General features: G+C 48.6%; 3 protein-coding genes across 8 annotated transcripts in view; 2 read left to right on the top strand and 1 right to left on the bottom strand.

Annotated features, from left to right (window-relative positions):
• Positions 1-8,298, top strand: part of fer (fer (fps/fes related) tyrosine kinase) — a 13,848-nt gene extending 5,550 nt beyond the window's left edge. For 2 of the 6 annotated variants that reach the window (XM_080477540.1, XM_080477541.1), the window contains exons 5-20: positions 2,651-2,750; positions 2,828-3,011; positions 3,604-3,741; positions 3,814-3,933; positions 4,008-4,130; positions 4,243-4,441; positions 4,626-4,724; positions 4,824-5,030; positions 5,211-5,333; positions 5,413-5,469; positions 5,574-5,692; positions 5,871-5,965; positions 6,039-6,162; positions 6,235-6,389; positions 6,676-6,798; positions 7,778-8,298. In XM_080477540.1, coding sequence (XP_080333666.1) covers positions 2,651-2,750; positions 2,828-3,011; positions 3,604-3,741; positions 3,814-3,933; positions 4,008-4,130; positions 4,243-4,441; positions 4,626-4,724; positions 4,824-5,030; positions 5,211-5,333; positions 5,413-5,469; positions 5,574-5,692; positions 5,871-5,965; positions 6,039-6,162; positions 6,235-6,389; positions 6,676-6,798; positions 7,778-7,914 — 2,103 coding nt within the window. In that variant the 3' untranslated portion in view covers positions 7,915-8,298. Of the gene's footprint in view, positions 1-2,650; positions 2,751-2,827; positions 3,012-3,603; positions 3,742-3,813; positions 3,934-4,007; positions 4,131-4,242; positions 4,442-4,625; positions 4,725-4,823; positions 5,031-5,210; positions 5,334-5,412; positions 5,470-5,573; positions 5,693-5,870; positions 5,966-6,038; positions 6,163-6,234; positions 6,390-6,675; positions 6,799-7,400; positions 7,555-7,777 lie in introns of those variants that run through there. The other 4 variants (XM_080477543.1, XM_080477544.1, XM_080477542.1 and 1 more) reach the window with 4 other exon arrangements.
• Positions 8,291-11,265, bottom strand: cdc26 (cell division cycle 26 homolog). Its single transcript, XM_080477571.1, has 3 exons — positions 11,125-11,265; positions 10,600-10,698; positions 8,291-8,606 (listed from the first exon to the last, which is right to left on the bottom strand). Exons 2-3 carry the CDS (start codon positions 10,678-10,680, stop codon positions 8,400-8,402), a joined length of 288 nt encoding a protein of 95 aa, XP_080333697.1. The 5' UTR covers positions 10,681-10,698; positions 11,125-11,265; the 3' UTR covers positions 8,291-8,399.
• On the top strand, positions 11,151-23,700 carry prpf4 (pre-mRNA splicing tri-snRNP complex factor PRPF4). The gene is made up of 15 exons (XM_080477553.1): positions 11,151-11,337; positions 12,584-12,771; positions 12,871-13,057; positions 13,338-13,425; positions 14,085-14,164; positions 19,299-19,392; positions 19,477-19,571; positions 19,801-19,859; positions 21,038-21,161; positions 22,079-22,168; positions 22,300-22,422; positions 22,642-22,749; positions 23,004-23,122; positions 23,299-23,405; positions 23,481-23,700. The coding sequence occupies exons 2-15, from the start codon at positions 12,600-12,602 to the stop codon at positions 23,565-23,567; spliced, it is 1,533 nt and encodes a 510-aa protein (XP_080333679.1). The 5' UTR covers positions 11,151-11,337; positions 12,584-12,599; the 3' UTR covers positions 23,568-23,700.

The raw sequence follows: 23,700 nt of genomic DNA, 5'->3' as shown, positions 1-23,700 counted from the left end.
GATTGAGTCCTCTGCACCAATCATAATTTCATAACACAAATAATAATAACATCCTACTTTTAGGACACTTCATTTTTCGAATAAAATGAACAAAAACATTCTCCAAATGAAATCACGAAATACTTCCCTTTATAAACAAAAATGAATAGTTAAACCAAACACCAAACGATCACATGACCCTAAAGTCCCGCTCAGGCTTCGTTATAAACCCGGGGTTAACTCCACCCCCGTCTTGCCTGTCACCAGGCGTCATGTCACCGGTAAGTGTTGTGTGTGTGAGGATGTTTGAATGTTTGCGCAGGTAAAACATAGCCAGTCCAGGTGTGCACCCCTGGCTGACTAGGCTAACAGGTGGGGAACGAAAGATGAATTCAGTGAATGATGTCATGCGAAATACGGAGGGGATGAGGAAATGAGTGTGGCGTGTATCGTGGCGTGTATCGTGGTGTGCCGTCTGCTACGCAGGGTGTGTGTGTGTGTGTGTATGCGTTCGGGTGTCACTGCGCGTTCACTGACCGAGGGTCTCTGCTGCTGCGTAACAGCAGGGTGGAGTGTGGGCGAGTGTGGGCGAGTGTGGGCGAGTGTGGGCGAGTGTGGGCGAGTGTGGGCGAGTGCGGGCGATGGCGCACTCCATCCTGTTTGTTGCCCTGTTGCTGATGGAGCCGCTCCATCACAGCTGTGCTCAGAAAGTTCCTCAGTGACGGTGGAGGAAAACACACACATTGTTTGCAAAGCTTGCAGAAATAAATACATGAATTAATACATCATAAATAATGTTAAAATACAACTATAGCATGTATTGTGTTGTTTAATGCCATGCCTTTTAATTAGGTCTGCCCTTTAAACGTCACATTACTTAATACTAGTAAAACAATTTTTGGAATTTGTAGGAAAAAACTCAGAATTTTGTAGGAAAAAATGTTACTTTAAAATCATATATATGAAATTATATACTGTATATTTGCCATTCTGGATACCTAGCATTTACTTTGTTTAATGGTTTATTTAACTTAGTTCCTGGTTCAAATAAACCTCAAATTGAACACAAATAATGTAGAATAAAGAGACCTGTGCCACTAAAAACTAGTGTGCTTATTGTTTCCCTCAGAAGTGTGTCAGCATCTTCCTATTGATATATGATGCTTCTTCTGCTCCTTCTTCTCCTTCTTCTTCTCCTTCTTCTTCTTCTCCTTCTCCTTCTCCTTCTGCTCCTTCTTCTTCTCCTTCTTCTGCTCCTTCTCCTTCTCCTCCATTATTATTATTATTATTTCGGGCATGTTCGGCCACATATGTTGTGGGACTTGCCAGTCTGCCCGGGCTGGGGGGGGGAGCAGTGGGGCAGCGCCCCCTGTGGTTAGCGGCTGTGCCACTCCCAGTGTGGATGGCCCCCAAATGTGCCCTGCCGTGTCTCCATACCACTAGGCGTGTCTGCATGTGTGTGTTCATTTTATCTATTGTATCTTTGCACTGTTTTTAAATCATGTTAAGCACTTTGTTTTACATTAATTGTACAAAAAAGTGCTATACAAATAAAGTTGATAGATACATAGATAGATGTGGGCACCAAGTAAATTATTCAAACCATAACAACAGAATAACATAAAATTCACATAAAATAAATAAATATAACGAGCCAAAATTAAGTAGTTCAGTAGATAATGCTCAACTATAACAGAAATAGAATAGGACGAAGCCTAAGCTCATTTACTCCTACTCCTATTCCACCTTAACAATAAATCATTTTATACATATGTACATACATATACACACATATATACATATACATACATATATACACACACCTACATACATACAGAGATATACAAATTAACAAGAAAAATAATAAATATATATAATGTATAAATAATATCATTAAATAATTTGTTTTTTTGCACCAGTGTCACAGCCTGTCCTCCACCTTATACTTGGTGAAAACCATTGTTTTGTATTGTTTATTGAACTGGGTTGTGCTTGGAAACTGCCTGTGTTCAGCCTCCAATCCATTCCACAACCTCACTCCACATATTGAAGGGCAAAATGATTTTAGAGTTGTGCGAAATCTGACGTGTTTTAGCTTTAAAGTCCCTCTCCAGTTACAACCCCCGTCTCTGCTAAAAAACAAGTTTTGAATATCTGTAGGAAGTTGATAATTGCTTTATACATTATTTGTTTCCAGTGCTTCATGATGCAGTTAAGCTGAGCGTCCAAGTACTGGAGAGGGTGGAAATGGTGCACATGCCCAACTGACTCAAATGACTCAGACACCCGGTTCACTTCAATTAATGACTTAAAAACCCTTGAGTCAGTTTAAGGAGTCGGGTTTTCCATCACTACCAACTATACACATATTTTAGACGGCTTTGAGCGAACCTTCCACTTTTTCGGCCATCTTTTTCAAACACTGACTGTCCAAATAACGGCTGGACGGCTCACTGCCTAAAACGGCACTGAAATGATCCTCCTGCTACGTACTGGCTTTAAGAGCCAAAATACTCCCCTCACGTTCAGTCTCGTGCACCGAACAAAGACAGCTGACCTGTCCTGCGAGATAACCAGACACCCCATTGACTCTGTCCTGCCAGATATCCAGACTCCCCCGTCTCTGTCCTGCTAGATAACCAAACCTCCCCCATATCTCTTGTCTTACCAGATAACCAGGACTGACCTGGAGAAGCTTAAGGCGTCGTACCGTCAGCTGAGTCGTGAGGCCAACGGCGCTAGAGACAAGTACAGAGAAGCTCTGACTAAAGGTCTGTTGTTGTGGTCCTGAACCTGCGCCTTGTCGAACGACGCTGCTCACTTTCCCCTCGCTCCTGTCCAATCACAGGCCGGGAAGCCGAGCGAGCACGTGAGCGATACGACAAAGCCACCGCCAAGCTCCACAACCTCCACAACCAGTACGTGTTGGCCGTGTGTGGCGCTCGCACGCAACAGGAGGAGCACCGGCGCCACGCTGGCCCCGCCCTGCTGGACGCTCTGCAGAGGATGCAGGAGGATATGACACTGGCTCTGTGAGTATCGCCACATCTCTACGCTCGCTCTGTGCGTACCACCACTTCCTCTCAACACTCACGCTGTACCACAACATCCCCTCAATACTCGCTCTGTACCACAACATCCCCTCAACGCTCGCTCTGTACCACTACATCCCCTCAATACTCGCTCTGTGAGTACCACCACTTCCCCTCAACGCTCGCTCTGTGAGTACCACCACTTCCCCTCAACGCTCGCTCTGTGAGTACCATCACTTACCCTCAACGCTCGCTCTGTACCACCGCACACCCTCAACGCTAGCTCTGTACCACTGCACGCCCTCAACGCGCTCTATGCATCACTGAATCCCCTGAATGCTTGCTCTGTTAGTATCACAGCATGCCCTCAACACGCACACTGTACTACCGCATCCCCTCGACACTTCTTTGATTGAACCGTAGTGGTGCAGTGGATTGGCCAATACAGTTGGGAAGGGGAGGGTACAGATGAAGTACCACTGCTCAGCACTTTTCTTGATCAGTATAATGGGACCTGGTTGTGTGTGTACTACTACAGTAAGACTATTCTGGAGAAATGTAATGGGACCTTGCTGTGTGTGTACTACTACAGTAAGAGTATTCTGGAGGAGTACTGCGAGATCAGCAGCCTGCTGACGGAGGAGGTGGTGAAGATCCACCAGCAGCTGTCGGCCGCCGTGCAGCAGATTGACCCTCTGGCCGAGTACCAGCACTTCATCGACGCCTACAGGTGAGACCTCCTGCATGCTGGTGGGGGCGGGCTGGTACCGTTACCATGGTAACCTGTCTGCCGCTTCCTCAGATCTCCGGAGAGGCCCGAGACTGGTGTGGAGTTTGACGCGTCTCTGTCGGAGGAGACGGAGAGCCTTCCGGCCAATGAGATTCTGTGGAACACGCTGACTGCTGACCACCTGCAGGCCATGTGAGCCGCCACTTCCACTGCCGTCTCCTCCTTCTCCATCTTTCACTGTACTTCACCCTTTCTCTGGTCTGCAGGTTGTCCTCCGCCTCCGAGGAGCTTGCACAGACTCAGCAGAACCTGCGGACCAAGGAGGCGCTTGCTGACGATCTCCACGCCAAAATCCAGACGAGTCAGGACAGCACAGAGAGAAAGAGCGAGTAAGTCGGGGGACAAAGAGGAGGTGGTGGATGTAGAGGAGGAGGTGCAGGAGGACAAGGACGCCAACGTGGCCGCTGTGGCTCTGCTGATGCTGCTTGTTTCTCCCTCCAGCTGCGTCCTGCTGCTCAGCCAGAAGCTGTCTCTCCTGGAGCTGCGTCACGCTGTCCAATCCTTGCGCAGCTCCGAGGTGCAGCTCAGCTCCCAGAAGGCTTTGCTGGACGACAGAATGGCTGCCGCTGCCTCGCCCCCCCCGCCACCCGCTGCTCTGGCTCTACCATACGAGGACGACGCCCGCTCTGTGGGATCCACTGTAAGGCTCTTTTCCTGACGTGGGCTGTAATTGGCCTTCTGAATGCTCTTGACGTGGGCTATGATTGGCCAGCTGACTGTTCCTACCGTGGGCTGTGATTGCTGTTTGACTGACTGTTCTTGACGCAGGCTGTGATTGGTTGTCTGGCTGACCACAGGAGTGAACATGTGACTTGTGTTTGTAGGATAAAAGCAAAGAGAAGAGCTCTCGATTCGACACGCTTCGACACTCACTGGCCGGGATGATTCGCTCCCCCAAAGCTATGCTGGGCTCCTCCACTTCGGTGAGACTCGCCACTCGTACCTGGAACACGCCTGCACCTGTACCACATCTGAAACGCCTTGTGTCTCACCCTGTGCCTCTCCTTCATGTTCTCCTGCAGCAGTTCTTTGATGTCATCCCCACGTCGGAGCGCCCCCTGGCGGAGCAGGAGTGGTACCACGGAGCCATTCCCCGCACAGAGGCACAGGAGTTACTACGGCAACAAGGAGACTTCCTGGTCAGAGAGAGTCATGGCAAACCGGGCGAGTATGTCCTGTCTGTGTTCGCTGACGAGCAGAGACGCCACTTCATCATCCAGTACGCTGACGTACGTACACACACTGACACAATACAACACACACCACAACACACACTACAACACAGTAGTACGCACTACAACAGAGTACAACACACACCTCCACGATGCCACTTTGTATCAGTATGAACATCTTTCTTCTCTCTCTCGCTCTCTCTCTCTTGTTCTCGCTCTGTCTGTCTCGCTCTGTAGAGTCAGTACCGTTTTGAAGGGACGGGTTTCTCCACCATCCCTCAGCTCATTGAGCATCACTTCTCCACCAAGCAGGTCATCACCAAGAAGTCTGGAGTTGTGCTGGTCACCCCCGTGGTCAAGGTGAGCATGCATGCACATGCTCGCACACACATACCCACACAGAGTGTTGATCCTACAGTGACGTTGGTTCTTGCCACAGGACAAGAAGTGGATCCTGAACCACGAGGACGTGACACTGGGCGAGCTGCTGGGAAAGGTGATCTCACTTCCTCTTCCTCCTCCAATTACTGCACAACCACTACTCCTCCACGAACACTGACGCTCTACCTTCATTTCCCATGATCTCCTGCTGCTCACCAGGGGAACTTTGGCGAGGTGTTTAAAGGAACGCTTCAGCGTGACAAGACTGCAGTCGCTGTCAAAACGTGTAAAGAAGATTTACCTCCGGAGCTGAAGATCCGCTTCCTGTCCGAGGCCAGGTCAGCTCACTGACTGACCACGCAGCGACCTCAACAATAAGACAATCTCACTGTAAAGTCAGTGACTGACCACACCATCTGACTACAGCCAATCACAGGCCACTGTCTGATTGGCTGCCGCCTGACTGCCTGTCTCTGATTGGCTGCCACCTGACTTCCTGTCTCTGATTGGCTGCAGGATCCTGAAGCAGTATGACCATCCAAACATAGTGAAACTCATCGGAGTGTGTACGCAGCGGCAGCCCATCTACATCGTCATGGAGCTGGTTCCTGGTGGGTGGAGCTTCCAATGATTTACTGTGTTCTGATTGGTCTGTACATAACAGTCATGTGGGATTAACGACAGGTGGAGACTTTCTGTCCTTTCTGAGGAAGAAGAAGGAGGAGTTGAAGACTAAGCAGCTGGTTCGCTTTGCTGTTGACGCTGCTGGTGGGATGGCGTACCTAGAGAGTAAAAACTGTATCCACAGGTAACTGACGGGTTAACTAATGGGTTAGTTATCAGGTTAAGTGATGAGTTAGTTAACCGGTTATGTCTTCAGGGACCTGGCGGCGAGGAACTGTCTGGTGGGCGACGGTAACGTGTTGAAGATCAGTGACTTCGGGATGAGTCGCCAGGAGGACGATGGCGTTTATTCTTCATCTGGACTCAAACAGATCCCCATTAAATGGACGGCTCCAGAGGCCTTAAACTATGGTAATACTGTCACCTGACACCCTAACCCTGTCACCTGTCTTTCTAACTGCCAAACCCCAAAACCCTGTCACCCTAACCGCCTAACCTGTCACTCTAACCGCCTAACCCGGTCACCCGGACCCTGTCCCGTCACTCTAACCTCCTAACCCGGTCACCCGGACCCTGTCCTGTCACTTTCACCGCCTAACCCTGTCACTCGGACCCTGTCCCATTACCCTAACCCTAACCCTATCACCCTATCCCTTACTGTCCTGACTGACTCCATGCCTCTGATTGGATGTTTCAGGCCGTTACAGCTCGGAGAGTGACGTCTGGAGCTATGGGATCCTTCTGTGGGAGACCTTCAGTCTGGGGGTGTGTCCTTATCCGGGCATGACCAATCAGCAGGCCCGGGAGCAGGTGGAGAAAGGTAACCGCAGCGTTAGCATAGACGTAACCCTAACCCAAACCAACGTTTTGATCCACGTGAGCGTAAAGTGCAAAGCTGCAGTGTTCCAGATGTTTCTTTAGTGAGACGTTTACTACTTTATATGTCATACTTTCATCTTCAACTGATACAGAGCAGTGGATAGGGCTGATTATCAATTGTGATAAGGTGTGTAACAATCAGTCCCATTGCTGAGAAAGCACATAAATAGCGCGGTGACAGTCGTGCATAATAGTGCACTGTGGATACGCCGGCACGGCTATACGCTCTGGATGCTCTGGGGCTGGAGACATACGACCTCCTCGTCACCCAGCGCTTCCAACTCTAGAGTAACTGAGGACAAAACACAAAGTACACTGAGCCTTTTTACAAGTCCCTGTTTAAAGATTTCATTTCTACATTTAATAAAGCCATAAAACTGAACTTTATTGGTCTGCTGTGGTTTCCACCAAAATGTCTCCTTCCTTCTTGGACACTCTGCCACACGGTGGCCATCACAACCATGGGCCTGTTTAGCTGTCCAGAGGTGTGCTGGGGTGCTGGCCTCCACCTTCAGATCAGACTCTTCTTCTCCACCTCCGCAGTGACGGATCTCTTTGATGCCAGATAAGATCATTTTCCTGACCTCCACCTCCTCCATGACTTTCGCTCCATAAAATTCCTTTTCCTGGTCTTTTCTGCCAGGATTCAGCGTAAAATGCCCCGATCAGCTGAGTGAGATGCAGAAATATTCCTGAGGTACTTTGCATTGACCATTTATGCTAGAAAGTTAGTGTGTTGAGGACGGGGTATAATCTGCGCCACCTTCCAGGTAGACTGTGATCTATAAAGGGAAAGTGCGTGCAGATGTGTGTACGATTCAGATGTTTGGGGTGCACACACATTTTTAGTTGGAATCCTAGTCAATGTTTTATAGATGAGGCCCCTGGACAGTGGTTCATGGTGTCACTCTGCCCGACAGGGTTCAGGATGAGCTGCCCTCAGCGTTGCCCAGACGACGTGTACAAGGTGATGCAGCGCTGTTGGCAGTACAACCCCGAAGACCGTCCCAAGTTTTGTGAGCTGCAGCGAGACTTGGCTGCCATCAAGAAGAAATAGTTTGGGGGCGTGGCCTGAGTGTTGCTACACCGGGAGCAAACTACAACACTAAAGTAACCATCAAACTGTGAAGACAGCCAAAGCCACACCTCCTTTACCTGTAACCATGGCAACAGACCAATCAGCTTCAAACACTAAAGATACCTTTTTAGTCTTATTTATTGTTTTATTAGATTTTAACTGACAGTCTGAATATCACTGCCAGGCCACGCCCATAAACTGTTGTCATGGTAACATGGTAACATGCCACTCGTGTAGAGAGGGTGGAGCCGTAATATCAACTGTTTTTCTTTTAGTTTATACTGCCAACGTGTCTTTTATATTTGTTCAAATTATAAAAATTATTGTAACATTTCTTATGAAAATAAACTGTAAACAAGTTTCATTGTCATGTTTTTATTGACTTTTATATAAAAAGCTTTTATTATCCTGGCTGAGAACTTGTGAAAGGTGGGGAGTGACTTCAGCTACGTAAGGGAAATTGATTAAAACTGTAAACTTCCAAACAAAGTGGGCAGCGTGGCTGGTTTGGGGTGCGGCTTGTAGCCGATGCGCTCGTTGATAAGCTCCGCCCTCGACGCAGCTGAGGAGGAAGATGCTGAAGCTCCACCCCCGATGATGTCAACATTGAGGACAGAAGCTCCTCCTGCTCCACCTCCTGACTCCGCCTCCTCACGTTGACGCTTGCGAGCCTAAAAAACAGCTTCAGTTATATTTTTAAACTAAACTTTCTTTGAATACCAGATTGTAAAGGAACCTCGGAGGGTCACTGGTTTGAATCCCCCCCACTCCTGGTCTTTGTACTTACACCAAAACAAAGTTTCTTTCTGGATAATTTAGGTTTTTACTATTCAATATGTTGATTAATTCAGTATTACTTTTCAGCACTTTCTGCTCCAGATTTTGACATGTCATTTACAAAAATGATTCAATATGAGACACCACAGGACTGGACTTTTGGTTTTCATGGACCGGGCAGCTGAAACACTGTACCTCACTGATGTGTTTCCACTGCGTCTGCAGCCGCCTCACAGCTTTAGAGCAGAGGACAAATGAGGGACTATTAAAAATTAACTCTGTCGTCAATCTGTATCCGTGTAGTGAATGTCTACTCCTACCTGCCTACAGTGTAGACATATGCTAGTAGATTCTAGTCTACATAATATCATGAACAATCTACTGGAGCGTAGACATACACAATCTAGTAGAGTTCTACTACAATATGTCTATGTATTAGATCCTTCTATGTTGGAAATCCCTTTAAAAAAAAACAACATAATATGAAAACGCAGCATTCCCTGCAGGACCGAGACAAAATGTTCCTCCTGCGACATCCCTTCCTCTCCAGGCTCCGCCCCCCCCGGTTAGGGTTAGTGCAAAATTCAAAAAAGGGTAAACGTGTCAACGTTCCAGGGGGCATTGGATGAAGGCAATTATGCCTTTCATTGTTAATTTTGATGACAAAAAACAAAACATGGAATATGGTGTCATAAGGTCATCCTGAACACAGGAGCACCCCAGGGTGTGTCCTCAGCCCCCTCCTCACCACCCACTGCACCCCATCCATACCAACATCATCCAACTGCATGGACAGAGAGGCGGTAGAGAGAGTGGAGCTTCAGGTTCCTTGGTGTGCATATCTCTGCTGACCTCACCTGGGCAAACAGCACCTCCTACTAGGTGGGGAGGAACACCAGAGACTTTACTTCTTCAGGAAGTTAAAACCCCCCCTGCTGGCAAACTTCTACAGAAGCACCATCGAGGGAGTCCTGACCTGCTGCAGTGCGGTTCAGAACTGGAGGACCTCTAAAGAAGAGCAGTGAGGAATAATAAAGTGAAACTGAGTGATCACAGCGCCATGCAGGTCTGCTTATATTATCCAATGAATTAATATCATATAGTCTCATGAAGTCACGCATTAACAAGTCGCTTTGGCTGTAGCAGCAGTGTTGCTTTCAGCTGGTTGGATTTCATACCGGCACACATGACGTTAGGCCCCCTGCTGCTCGGCTCCTCTTGAAGCAGAACACACACTACAGGATTTCTATTCGCAAATATTGAGCATGTTCATTATCTACGACTTCTCCTTCTGAGACCTCCCAAGCATATCGGACCCAACAAAATGTGTGCCGGCCTTAAAAGACACTTACAGCTGCCGACTTCGGAAGACGCCACACCCATCCACGCCCAATGACCCCGCCCACCCTGGATTCCCCCTGTTCTCCCCCCTCTCCTCTAGTAAAAGATACCGGGCATTAAAGACCAAAACAAACCGCCTCAAGCACAGCTTTTACCTGCAGGCTGTGAGAGCACACACAGCACAATATCTTTGCACTGAACAATTTACCCAGCTGCTGTACTCCCTTCTGCACCACTTTTGTTAATACTTGTTTGTTCTTCCAACACTTGGTTTGAAATGTTTTAATGCTAAATCCTTAATATTTTTGTATTTTCTACTATTGTGTGTGTTTTTATTGCCATCACTGAGGTTGGCATCATTGATGTTGCTGCCACAACATTTCACTGCTGCGAACAACGTTTTGACTTTGCAAAAGAGTGACAATGAAGTTCTATTCTATAAAATCTCAGAAGACCTACCTGATGAAAAAGAATCCATTTTGATAATGTGTGTTCAAACGACATAACAGAGTTACTGACAAGCTAATCAATATGAAGCATAATAACCTCAAGCTCTTTCTTGACACCCTCGAACTCCTCGGTGTCGTCGATCTTCAGCTCCAGGCGAGTCGGTTTTCTCCTCAGCATCTTCGTCCAGATGGATTCCTTTCCAATCAATCAATCAATCAATCAATCAATCAATCAATCAATCAATCAATCATCAACACCTTCAATGAACAATCAACACCTTTGAATCATCAACAATCAATCATTATTCAACACCTTCAATCAATCAACACCTTCCAGATGGATTCCTTTCCAATCAATCAACACGATCAATCACCAATCAACACCTTCAATCAATCGACATGAGCAATCATAAATAATCAACATGATCAATCATAAATCAACACCTTCAATCCTCAATATATACATATTATTTATTATATTTGTAGTTCTAACCGTCATACAGACGTAGTTTTAACAGTCTCATACAGATGTTGTAGTTTACAGATGTGTTTGGCTGAATTCAAATTTATTTATAAGAGCTACAACTTCCTCAGACATACATGAACACACAAAGCAACTCACCTACTGTGACGTCAGACAGGTGCGTCACTACCAGAGAGGTGACGGTGCTGATGGTGGCCGGTGATATTGAAGGTATGTGATGCTAACTGACGGTGTGTGATGCTAACTGACGGTCTGACGAGCGGTCGTTTCTCCGGAAGTAGCGCACCCGCTTCCCCCGGAAGCAGTATTCATATCCGGGTCACGGAGCTGCCGCAAGTTTTCATTTTTCTGGTGAGTTTTCTTTTTCAAAAGAATGAATATAAATGTAGATACATATATATATATATATAAGCAGATACATTTGATATATTCTTCCTCTTGAATCCCTGTTGAATTTCTGTAGGTGAATTGGAAGATATCGGCAATGTTTTTGTGACGTTTGTTTGGCACCGTGAACATCGTCTGCACGAGCCTCCGCGTTTCTTCTCAAACAGACAGCGAGTTTCAGCTGGTTAACCTGGCTTAACCCGGTTGGCTTGGTTTAACCTGGTTTAACCCCGTTAGCTCAGTTAGCCTGCTTTGACACGGTTAGCCTGGTCAGGAGCTAGTCCCTGGTCAGGAGCGGGTATCAGACTCAATACCAGGTTCATGAGCTGGTACCAGGGTCAATACCAGGGGCAAGAGCTGGTACCAGGGTCAATACCAGGTTCATGAGCTGGTACCAGGGTCAATACCAGGGGCAAGAGCTGGTACCAGGGTCAATACCAGGTTCATGAGCTGGTACCAGGGTCAATACCAGGGACAAGAGCTGGTACCAGGGTCAATACCAGGTTCATGAGCTGGTACCAGGGTCAATACCAGGTTCATGAGCTGGTACCAGGGGCAAGAGCTGGTACCAGGGTCAATACCAGGTTCATGAGCTGGTACCAGGGTCAATACCAGGGGCAAGAGCTGGTACCAGGGTCAATACCAGGAACAGGAGCTGGTACCAGGGTCAATACAAGGGGCAGGAGCTGGTACCAGGGTCAATACCAGGAACAGGAGCTGGTACCAGGGTCAATACCAGGTTCATGAGCTGGTACCAGGGGCAGGAGCTGGTACCAGGGTCATTACCAGGGGCAGGAGCTGGTATCAGGGTCAATACCAGGTTCATGAGCTGGTACCAGGGTCAATACCAGGAACAGGAGCTGGTACCAGGGTCAATACCAGGTTCATGAGCTGGTACCAGGGGCAGGAGCTGGTACCAGGGTCATTACCAGGGGCAGGAGCTGGTATCAGGGTCAATACCAGGAACAGGAGCTGGTATCAGGGTCAATACCAGGTTCATGAGCTGGTACCAGGGTCAATACCAGGAACAGGAGCTGGTATCAGGGTCAATACCAGGTTCATGAGCTGGTACCAGGGTCAATACCAGGAACAGGAGCTGGTACCAGGGGCAGGTTTGCTAAGGGGTTGGGATAAGCTTATTTACCCTGACCGGTCAGCGAGTTGGCTTATTTGTTTGCGTTAATTAGTTCTACTTTGTGTCCGTCTCTAGAAGCAGAAGCATCAAAATGTCGGACGAGGAGGACACGGCCCCGGCCGTGAAGAGAAGTCGCGTTTTCTATGGCAGCCTGGAGGAAAAAGAGCGCGAGCGTCTGAGCGCTGAGATGGCGAGTGGCGGTGCCGCAGGAAGTGATGCGGTAAAGGCGGGAATCAAGGCAGGAAACATCAACATCTCATCAGGTGAGTCCCGGACAGGGAGGTTGTCGTGGTTACTAAGCGGCAGTCGGGAGCAGGCTCCTGTGAATGCAGTTTGTTGACTTTACCCATGATGCTTTGCAGGAGAGACTCTGGAGATGGAGGAGCGAGTCAGCGAGCGGCAGCAGGATGCTCTGGCTGAATTTGAGCGTCGACGTAGAGCGCGGCAGATCACTGTCTCCACGGATGATGCCGAGGTGAAGGCCTGCCTCCGAGCGCTCGGAGAGCCAATCACGTTGTTCGGAGAGGGACCAGCTGACCGCCGTGAGAGGTGGGAAAGTTTTCTCTTCATCTTCAGTTCAAAATTCATGGGATAGTCTGAAACACCAGCCAGCTTGGAGCCCGCTGTCCCCCAGTAGGGCCCAGTCCTCGCTATGACGCCGCTCGGCTTCAGTGGTTGATTAGTTTGGTCTGGGCGGGTTCTCATGTCACCTGGACGGCGGCTCGTCTGACGAACGACCTGCGTGACCTGATGGAACCACCTGGATGCAGAGACCCATCAGGCAAAGTTGTTCTGACATGTTGATTCACTTTCCTGTGTTTGTGTTCAGACTGCGCAGCATCCTGTCAGTCGTCGGCCCCGACGCCCTGAAGAAGTCCAGGAAAGACGAAGAGCGAGCTAAGAGGTCACAAGACGAGGTCAGATCACCTGAAGTCCATCTAGAAGCGGGGTTAGGGTTAAGGCCCCTTCATACTTTCCGTGTTTGTGCAGAGTGGACGTCAAAATTATCATCCTCCTTGTGTGCGAAGGTCCGCTCCGACCCCTCTGTGGTCCACCGCTCCAACCCCTCTGGCCCACCGCTCAGCCAAAATTGTGTGACGGTGTGGACTGTGAGCTCCGACTGCTCCAGAGCTTCTGGGCTAGAGTGAGGAGATCCTCTGTCTCCCGTCTGAACAATGTCAGTTTAAAATAAAATTGCGATCCAGACGGCTCAGGACTCCTGCATTGAAACAAACTACTTTAGGATAGAAGGAGAACACTGCTACCTGAAGTGGAGATATTTTTGGAATGGCTAAGTTATGTTATGGAATGCACACCGACATGAATCCAGAGTGTAGTATGGGTACACTAGTATCGTGTGCTCACTGCGGACTGCAAACACACAATGCGGAAAGTATGGAGGCGCTTTAGAGGTCACTCCATAGTCCTGTCCTGGGGGAGTCACGTCTGTCCTCGGGGAGGCACTTCTGTTAGTCATGTACTTGGATATATTCAGATATAATCAGAGATTTGCATCCTAAGCAGAACACATCCTCTGAAAAGTGAAGTTGTTGTTATTGTTGTTGACCAATCACAGTGCCAGCAGACGTGGTACCATGAAGGCGGCCCCTCCCTGAAGGAAGCTCGGCTCTGGTTGGCTCGATACTCGCTGCCTCGGTGAGTCTCCAACCTGAGGAAACCCCTTCAAGGAAACGTTCCGAGAGAACATGCAGCGTCCAGAATGGAACCTGAAAAAACTTCAAACAAACCTGGAGTGAAAAATGGAAAACAGGCACTTCTCGCTGTTCCTGTCTTCCTGTCGCTTCTCGCTGTTCCTGTCTTCCTGTCGCTTCTCGCTGTTCCTGTCTTCCTGTCGCTTCTCACTGTTCCTGTCTTCCTGTCGCTTCTCGCTGTTCCTGTCTTCCTTTCGCTTTTCACTGTTTGTCTTCCTGTCGCTTCTCGCTCTTCCTGTCTTCCTGTCGCTTCTCACTGTTCCTGTCTTCCTTTCGCTTCTCACTGTTCCTGTCTTCCTGTCGCTTCTCGCTCTTCCTGTCTTCCTGTCGCTACTCACTGTTCCTGTCTTCCTTTCGCTTTTCACTGTTTGTCTTCCTGTCGCTTCTCGCTCTTCCTGTCTTCCTGTCGCTTCTCGCTCTTCCTGTCGCTTCTCGCTCTTCCTGTCTTCCTGTCGCTTCTCGCGCTTCCTGTCTTCCTGTCGCTTCTCGCTCTTCCTGTCTTCCTGTCGCTTCTCGCGCTTCCTGTCTTCCTGTCGAATCTCGCTCTTCCTGTCTTCCTGTCGCTTCTCGCTCTTCCTGTCGCTTCTCGCGCTTCCTGTCTTCCTGTCGCTTCTCGCTCTTCCTGTCTTCCTGTCGCTTCTCGCTCTTCCTGTCGCTTCTCGCTCTTCCTGTCGCTTCTCGCTCTTCCTGTCTTCCTGTCGCTTCTCGCTCTTCCTGTCTTCCTGTCGCTTCTCGCTCTTCCTGTCTTCCTGTCGCTTCTCGCTGTTCCTGTCTTCCTGTCGCTTCTCGCTCTTCCTGTCGCTTCTCGCTCTTCCTGTCGCTTCTCGCGCTTCCTGTCTTCCTGTCGCTTCTCGCTCTTCCTGTCGCTTCTCGCTCTTCCTGTCTTCCTGTCGCTTCTCGCTCTTCCTGTCTTCCTGTCGCTTCTCGCTCTTCCTGTCTTCCTGTCGCTTCTCGCTGTTCCTGTCTTCCTGTCGCTTCTCGCTGTTCCTGTCTTCCTGTCGCTTCTCGCTGTTCCTGTCTTCCTGTCGCTTCTCACTGTTCCTGTCTTCCTGTCGCTTCTCGCGCTTCCTGTCGCTTCTCGCTCTTCCTGTCTTCCTGTCGCTTCTCGCTCTTCCTGTCTTCCTGTCGCTTCTCGCTGTTCCTGTCTTCCTGTCGCTTCTCACTGTTTGTCTTCCTGTCGCTTCTCGCTCTTCCTGTCTTCCTGTCGCTTCTCACTGTTTCTGTCTTCCTGTCGCTTCTCGCTGTTTCTGTCTTCCTGTCGCTTCTCGCTGTTCCTGTCTTCCTGTCGCTTCTCGCTGTTCCTGTCTTCCTGTCGCTTCTCACTGTTCCTGTCTTCCTGTCGCTTCTCGCTCTTCCTGTCTTCCTGTCGCTTCTCGCTGTTCCTGTCTTCCTGTCGCTTCTCGCTCTTCCTGTCTTCCTGTCGCTACTCACTGTTCCTGTCTTCCTGTCGCTTCTCGCTGTTCCTGTCTTCCTTTCGCTTTTCACTGTTTGTCTTCCTGTCGCTTCTCGCTCTTCCTGTCTTCCTGTCGCTTCTCACTGTTCCTGTCTTCCTTTCGCTTCTCACTGTTCCTGTCTTCCTGTCGCTTCTCGCTCTTCCTGTCTTCCTGTCGCTACTCACTGTTCCTGTCTTCCTTTCGCTTTTCACTGTTTGTCTTCCTGTCGCTTCTCGCTCTTCCTGTCTTCCTGTCGCTTCTCGCTCTTCCTGTCGCTTCTCGCTCTTCCTGTCTTCCTGTCGCTTCTCGCGCTTCCTGACTTCCTGTCGCTTCTCGCTCTTCCTGTCTTCCTGTCGCTTCTCGCTCTTCCTGTCTTCCTGTCGCTTCTCGCTCTTCCTGTCGCTTCTCGCGCTTCCTGTCTTCCTGTCGCTTCTCGCCCTTCCTGTCTTCCTGTCGCTTCTCGCTCTTCCTGTCGCTTCTCGCTCTTCCTGTCGCTTCTCGCTCTTCCTGTCTTCCTGTCGCTTCTCGCTCTTCCTGTCTTCCTGTCGCTTCTCGCTGTTCCTGTCTTCCTGTCGCTTCTCGCTCTTCCTGTCGCTTCTCGCTCTTCCTGTCGCTTCTCGCGCTTCCTGTCTTCCTGTCGCTTCTCGCTCTTCCTGTCGCTTCTCGCTCTTCCTGTCTTCCTGTCGCTTCTCGCTCTTCCTGTCTTCCTGTCGCTTCTCGCTCTTCCTGTCTTCCTGTCGCTTCTCGCTCTTCCTGTCTTCCTGTCGCTTCTCGCTGTTCCTGTCTTCCTGTCGCTTCTCGCTGTTCCTGTCTTCCTGTCGCTTCTCGCTGTTCCTGTCTTCCTGTCGCTTCTCACTGTTCCTGTCTTCCTGTCGCTTCTCGCGCTTCCTGTCGCTTCTCGCTCTTCCTGTCTTCCTGTCGCTTCTCGCTCTTCCTGTCTTCCTGTCGCTTCTCGCTGTTCCTGTCTTCCTGTCGCTTCTCACTGTTTGTCTTCCTGTCGCTTCTCGCTCTTCCTGTCTTCCTGTCGCTTCTCACTGTTTCTGTCTTCCTGTCGCTTCTCGCTGTTTCTGTCTTCCTGTCGCTTCTCGCTGTTTCTGTCTTCCTGTCGCTTCTCGCTGTTCCTGTCTTCCTGTCGCTTCTCGCTGTTCCTGTCTTCCTGTCGCTTCTCGCTGTTCCTGTCTTCCTGTCGCTTCTCACTGTTCCTGTCTTCCTGTCGCTTCTCGCTCTTCCTGTCTTCCTGTCGCTTCTCGCTGTTCCTGTCTTCCTGTCGCTTCTCACTGTTCCTGTCTTCCTGTCGCTTCTCGCTCTTCCTGTCTTCCTGTCGCTTCTCACTGTTTCTGTCTTCCTGTCGCTTCTCACTGTTTCTGTCTTCCTGTCGCTTCTCGCTCTTCCTGTCTTCCTGTCGCTTCTCACTGTTTCTGTCTTCCTGTCGCTTCTCACTGTTTCTGTCTTCCTGTCGCTTCTCGCTGTTCCTGTCTTCCTGTCGCTTCTCGCTGTTCCTGTCTTCCTGTCGCTTCTCGCTGTTCCTGTCTTCCTGTCGCTTCTCACTGTTCCTGTCTTCCTGTCGCTTCTCACTGTTCCTGTCTTCCTGTCGCTTCTCGCTCTTCCTGTCTTCCTGTCGCTTCTCACTGTTCCTGTCGCTTCTCGCCGTTCCTTTCGCTTTTCACTGTTTGTCTTCCTGTCGCTTCTCACTGTTCCTGTCTTCCTGTCGCTTCTCACTGTTCCTGTCTTCCTGTCGCTTCTCGCCGTTCCTTTCGCTTTTCACTGTTTGTCTTCCTGTCGCTTCTCACTGTTCCTGTCTTCCTGTCGCTTCTCGCTGTTCCTGTCTTCCTGTCGCTTCTCACTGTTCCTGTCGCTTCTCGCCGTTCCTTTCGCTTTTCACTGTTTGTCTTCCTGTCGCTTCTCACTGTTCCTGTCTTCCTGTCGCTTCTCACTGTTCCTGTCTTCCTGTCGCTTCTCACTGTTCCTGTCTTCCTGTCGCTTCTCACTGTTCCTGTCTTCCTGTCGCTTCTCGCCGTTCCTTTCGCTTTTCACTGTTTGTCTTCCTGTCGCTTCTCACTGTTCCTGTCTTCCTGTCGCTTCTCGCTGTTCCTGTCTTCCTGTCGCTTCTCACTCTTCCTGTCTTCCTGTCGCTTCTCGCTCTTCCTGTCTTCCTGTCGCTTCTCGCTCTTCCTGTCTTCCTGTCGCTTCTCGCTGTTCCTGTCGCTTCTCGCCGTTCCTTTCGCTTTTCACTGTTTGTCTTCCTGTCGCTTCTCGCCGTTCCTTTCGCTTTTCACTGTTTGTCTTCCTGTCGCTTCTCACTGTTTCTGTCTTCCTGTCGCTTCTCGCTGTTCCTGTCTTCCTGTCGCTTCTCACTCTTCCTGTCTTCCTGTCGCTTCTCACTCTTCCTGTCTTCCTGTCACTTCTCGCTGTTCCTGTCGCTTCTCGCCGTTCCTTTCGCTTTTCACTGTTTGTCTTTCTGTCGCTTCTCACTGTTCCTGTCTTCCTGTCGCTTCTCGCCGTTCCTTTCGCTTTTCACTGTTTGTCTTCCTGTCGCTTCTCGCCGTTCCTTTCGCTTTTCACTGTTTGTCTTCCTGTCGCTTCTCACTGTTTCTGTCTTCCTGTCGCTTCTCGCTGTTCCTGTCTTCCTGTCGCTTCTCACTCTTCCTGTCTTCCTGTCGCTTCTCACTCTTCCTGTCTTCCTGTCGCTTCTCGCTGTTCCTGTCGCTTCTCGCCGTTCCTTTCGCTTCTCGCCGTTCCTTTCGCTTTTCACTGTTTGTCTTTCTGTCGCTTCTCACTGTTCCTGTCTTCCTGTCGCTTCTCACTGTTCCTGTCTTCCTGTCGCTTCTCGCCGTTCCTTTCGCTTTTCACTGTTTGTCTTCCTGTCGCTTCTCACTGTTTCTGTCTTCCTGTCGCTTCTCACTGTTCCTGTCTTCCTGTCGCTTCTCGCCGTTCCTTTCGCTTTTCACTGTTTGTCTTCCTGTCGCTTCTCACTGTTTCTGTCTTCCTGTCGCTTCTCACTGTTTCTGTCTTCCTGTCGCTTCTCACTGTTCCTGTCTTCCTGTCGCTTCTCGCCGTTCCTTTCGCTTTTCACTGTTTGTCTTCCTGTCGCTTCTCACTGTTTCTGTCTTCCTGTCGCTTCTCACTGTTTCTGTCGCTTCACATTATTCCTGTCCGAACATGACCTGCTCTCATCCATATTCTCAGTGTTTCCTCTAGGATTGTTTCCAGCAAGGGGTGGCAGGCTCCCCGGGGGGTGGGGGCTAGTCCACAACACGTGTGTCCTAACAGTTGTACGTTGTCTAAGCACGCTGACTCGACTGCTCTCTTTGGGGTAGTTATCTATAGTTTACCTTTGTAGAAGCAGCCGTAGTTTTACTGGGGCCCAGGACGCGATGTCTGCCCCCCACCCCCAGACCTCTCTTCTCCTCTCTCCTTCAGCAAGACCCTTGGCCCCCCCAGCTCCCCCTGAGCGCTGTAGTCTTTGTCTGCTACCGATGGGTCCGTTCGATAAAAAAATTTCTCCAAGGGGATTAATAAAGTCTTCTCTTCTTCTTCTATCGGGGCCCTCCCTGTTGTCATCCCTGCTCTCAGCAGGTAAATCTTCCCACACTTGATGAGATGATCCCTTTGATTAATCGGTTCGTTCTTTTGTTCGTCCATCAGGGCAATGTTGCGTTTGGAGGCTGCACGTGCTCAACGAGATATTAACGACGCAACCAAAGCAATCCGGCAACAAGAGCTGCACAAGAGCCTGCGGGTGAGCTGGACGTCACCGAATGACCTCACATGACTGGTGACATCATTGCATGAAGGATTTCTCTAATTGTTATTCACTTTGCAGAACTTGAACAACTTCTGCAGTCAAATTGGTGATGATCGACCAATCAGCTTCTGCCACTTCAGCCCCGACTCCAAACTGTTGGCCACTGCATCCTGGTACCGAGCCCGAGTGCTGTTAGCATAGCATGAGATGTACCATTGGAATACAGCTGCTAGCGTAGCATGAGATGTACCATTGGAATACAGCTGTTGGCAGTAGATGTATCGTTGGAATACCAGGATAGAACTCACTTCAGTCTTAGCCTGAAATAAACTATATGCTAGCTAGTTCTTAGCTTGTTGGAGTGTTGTGATAATGCTAAGGCTAACTTGCTAACGCCCACAGGAGTGGTCTGTGTAAGCTGTGGTCGGTTCCGGACTGTAACCTGATTCGTACCCTCAGAGGTGGGTGGAGCTTCATGTACTTATCCACATTATTTACTTGTTTAAGCTGCACGTGATTATGTCCAGGTTGGATTTCCTCCTGACTAACCTGTGTGTTTATTCTGAATGTGTTGACTTGTATTGAATCCACACTTGTTTTTATTTCACCTTTCACGTGTTAAATCCATGTACTTGTTTAGACGAGTTTACATGGAGTTACTCTACCTATTTATGCTTTTACACGTGTTGCTGTATACGTTTTCACGTGTTGAATCCACCTTTATCTACATTTTTAAATATGTTCAATTAACTCGTAAAAAACTTGTTCAATTGCCACGTGTTTGTGTAACCAGCACATTGTTAGTCTACACTTGTTTAATCGACACATCTCTCTAATTATCTGCACAGTCAAACGTCACATTTTTATCAGAAAGCTGTCAAGTGTTTACACTGTTAATCTACTGGTTTGACCTACTCATGTTTACACTGTTAATCTACTGGTTTGACCTACTCATGTTTACACTGTTAATCTACTGGTTTGACCTACTCATGTTTACACTGTTAATCTACTGGTTTGACCTACTCATGTTTACACTGTTAATCTACTGGTTTGACCTACTCATGTTTACATCGTTAATCTACTGGTTTGACCTACTCATGTTTACACTGTTAATCTACTGGTTTGACCTACTCATGTTTACACTGTTAATCTACTGGTTTGACCTACTCATGTTTACACTGTTAATCTACTGGTTTGACCTACTCATGTTTACACTGTTTATCTACTGGTTTGACCTACTCATGTTTACACTGTTAATCTACTGGTTTGACCTACTCATGTTTACACTGTTTATCTACTGGTTTGACCTACTCATGTTTACACTGTTAATCTACTGGTTTGACCTACTCATGTTTACACTGTTAATCTACTGGTTTGACCTACTCATGTTTACACTGTTTATCTACTGGTTTGACCTACTCATGTTTACACTGTTAATCTACTGGTTTGACCTACTCATGTTTACACTGTTAATCTACTGGTTTGACCTACTCATGTTTACACTGTTTAGTCGACTCATGCGTACATGTTTAATCTCCACGTGTTTACATGCGATTTGTATACAGGCGATTCACCTACAGGTGTAACCCCCCCCCCCCCCCCCTCCTTATTTGTGTCACTGTGTTTCTATTGGCTGAAGGACACAACACCAACGTTGGAGCTGTGGTGTTCCGCCCTCAGGTCGGAGTTTCTCTCCACCAATCAGAAGTGAGCCTGGCCTCATGTGCAGCTGACGGCTCTGTTAAGCTCTGGAGTCTGGACAGGTAGACTGTTTATACACCTATCAAAGCTCAACATCATCTTACAAACACACATTATACTAAACAATTAAGATGGCGGAATATACAGTGGTGTGAAAAGGTGTTTGCCCCCTTCCTGATTCCTTACTTTTGTGCGTGTTTTCCACACTCAAATGTTTCAGATCATCAAACAAACGTAAACATTAATCGGATAACACAAGTAAACACAAAATGCAGTTTTTAAATGAAGAGTTTTATTAATGAGGAAGAAAAAAATTCAAAGCTACATGGCCCTGTGTGCTAGAGTGTTTGCCCCCAGCTCCTCTTAAAGCAGAACTGTGGTTGATCACATCTGAGTTAACTTTCTACAGCCAAGCCTGATTACTGCACACCTGTTCTCAATTTAGAAATCCTTAAATAGGACCTACTTGACAAAGTGAAGTAGACCAAAAGATCCTCAAAAGCTATAGACATCATTTCCTCCTCAGTAATTCTGACCGATCACTTCACTTCCTCTTTGAAAAAGCAAACCAGTGTTGCACAGATATCTAACCCCCCGACCAGGCCCACTTGCGGTCACTTACTGTCAGTTGGTATGGATATTGGGGGCTGGAATATCTATCATATGTTTTTTTGAATATCGGTCTGTACAAGTGTTGATATTTTGCACAGATCTGGTGAGGATGGAGTTGTTAAGCTAAAAAGAGTTCTGTGGGAACATCTTGGAGATGTTTCAGAAAGGAGCAGGAAATTAGGTTGAGTTGTGTATCAGTACAGCGATGGAAATCACAATCGCCTTTATTGTCATAGTTAAAAACAATAAGTGCTAGTCCTTGCTTTCTGGATCTATTGCTGGGGGGGGGTCACGAATACAGAGGAAAGAAAGATGAGTCAGAAGTAAAGTGTTGAACCTGACTCGTGACGTTCCTGTGTTGCCATAGCGACGAGCCGGTGGCGGACATTGAGGGACACGATGAGCGCGTGTCTCGAGTATCCTGGCATCCTTCTGGAAGGTTCCTGGGAACCACCTGGTAATTATTCTCACTGTGTGTACTGTGTTGCGAAATGTGTACTGTGTAACTTATATTGTATTGTGTGTCTTAATTGTATTTGTAATCAGATTTTTAACACTGTGTACTAAGAGCATTTACTTATACTGCAGTTACGATAACTCCTGGCGTCTGTGGGATTTGGAGGTTCAGGAAGAAATCCTCCATCAGGAGGGCCACAGTAAAGGAGTCCATGACCTTGGCTTCCATCCTGACGGCTCCCTGGTGGCTACTGGGTAAGTACTGACCGCTCCCTGTACTACTGACCGCTCCCTGTACTACTGACCGCTCCCTGTACTACTGACCGCTCCCTGTACTACTGACCGCTCCCTGTACTACTGGGTAAATACTGACTGCTCCCTGTCTGTGCGTCCGTCCGTACGCCCGTCCTTCCTTCCTGATTGCTTCTCACAAGTTTAATGTGTCCCCGCCCCTTCTGTGTCTCCTCCAATCAGAGGGCTGGATGCGTTCGGCCGGGTGTGGGACCTTCGGACCGGACGCTGTGTTGTGTTTCTAGAAGGTCACCTGAAGGAGATCTACAGCCTGCACTTCTCCCCCAACGGGTCAGCCAATCACAGAGCAGTAGGCCTCGCTCAGCCAATCAGAGAAAACCCGTCTGTAGACGTTTTCCTCTTAGTTTGGATTTTACTGTGGATTTGTGATGTTTTGCAGTATTTGTACTGCGTATTATGTCATGTACTGTGTTTCAGTAAAGTTATTGTTTTACTGTTTTTCAGTGTCAGCAGTATCTTTTGTGTTGTATGGAACAATATTTTCTCTTGAGGTATATTTGCGGGTTATTTTTTTTGTCTTTCAGGTATCACCTGGCAACAGGAAGTGGTGATAATACCTGTAAGGTGTGGGAGCTGAGAAACAGGAAGTGTCTGTACACGGTCCCTGCACATCAGAACCTGTTGTCGGCGGTCCGCTTCCAGCGTAAGAAATCCAGTAGAAAGTGGAAAGCTGAGGTGTTATAGTATATAGAATAGTAAGAAAAATATCACATCAGTCAAACTCCAATAGAGTCAAATGTGTCACTGGAGGACAGGGTGTGTGATGAGGAAAGATGGTGTGATAGAAAATAGAAGTAATGGAGGTTCTGTCCTCGCCAGCCACCGACGGTCACTTCCTTTTGACCGGGGCATACGACAACACGGCCAAGGTGTGGAGCCACCCAGGCTGGACGCCGCTTAAGACGCTGGCCGGACACGAGGGGAAGGTCAGAGCGCCGCCTTGTGATTGGCCGCTGCCCAGGTTGCTGCTGATTGGTGGCCTGACGTCTTGCTCTTTTCAGGTGATGGGCGTCGACGTGTCTCCGGACGGGAAGCTGATAGCCACCTGCTCCTACGATCGCACCTTCAAACTGTGGCTTTCGGAGTGATGTCGTCTGTCGGTGAATTCGGGTGACGGCGTCTCGTCGGGGAGACGACGACGGCGTCTCGTCGGGGAGACGACGACGGCGTCTCAAACTTTTTACTCACTTTTTGTTTTCAATAAAACTTCTGTCAAAGGTT

Source organism: Lipophrys pholis (assembly GCF_963383615.2).
Source record: "Lipophrys pholis genome assembly, chromosome: 12".
In the NCBI taxonomy this organism is placed as follows: Eukaryota; Metazoa; Chordata; class Actinopteri; order Blenniiformes; family Blenniidae; genus Lipophrys; species Lipophrys pholis.
Note: the sequence above shows the minus strand (reverse complement) of the source record. Positions and strands in the feature narration are given on the sequence as shown.

Bases quoted from the DNA above. Each gene is read 5' to 3' on its own strand.
- cdc26 (XM_080477571.1), bottom strand. From the start codon at position 10,680: ATGCTGAGGAGAAAACCGACTCGCCTGGAGCTGAAGATCGACGACACC. The intron at 8,607-10,599 runs GTTATTATGCTT...GCTGTTTTTTAG, and splicing joins GTGTCAAGAAAGAGCTTGAG to GCTCGCAAGCGTCAACGTGA.
- prpf4 (XM_080477553.1), top strand. From the start codon at position 12,600: ATGTCGGACGAGGAGGACACGGCCCCGGCCGTGAAGAGAAGTCGCGTT. The intron at 13,058-13,337 runs GTGGGAAAGTTT...GTTTGTGTTCAG, and splicing joins CCAGCTGACCGCCGTGAGAG to ACTGCGCAGCATCCTGTCAG. The intron at 22,423-22,641 runs GTAAGTACTGAC...TCCTCCAATCAG, and splicing joins GGCTCCCTGGTGGCTACTGG to AGGGCTGGATGCGTTCGGCC.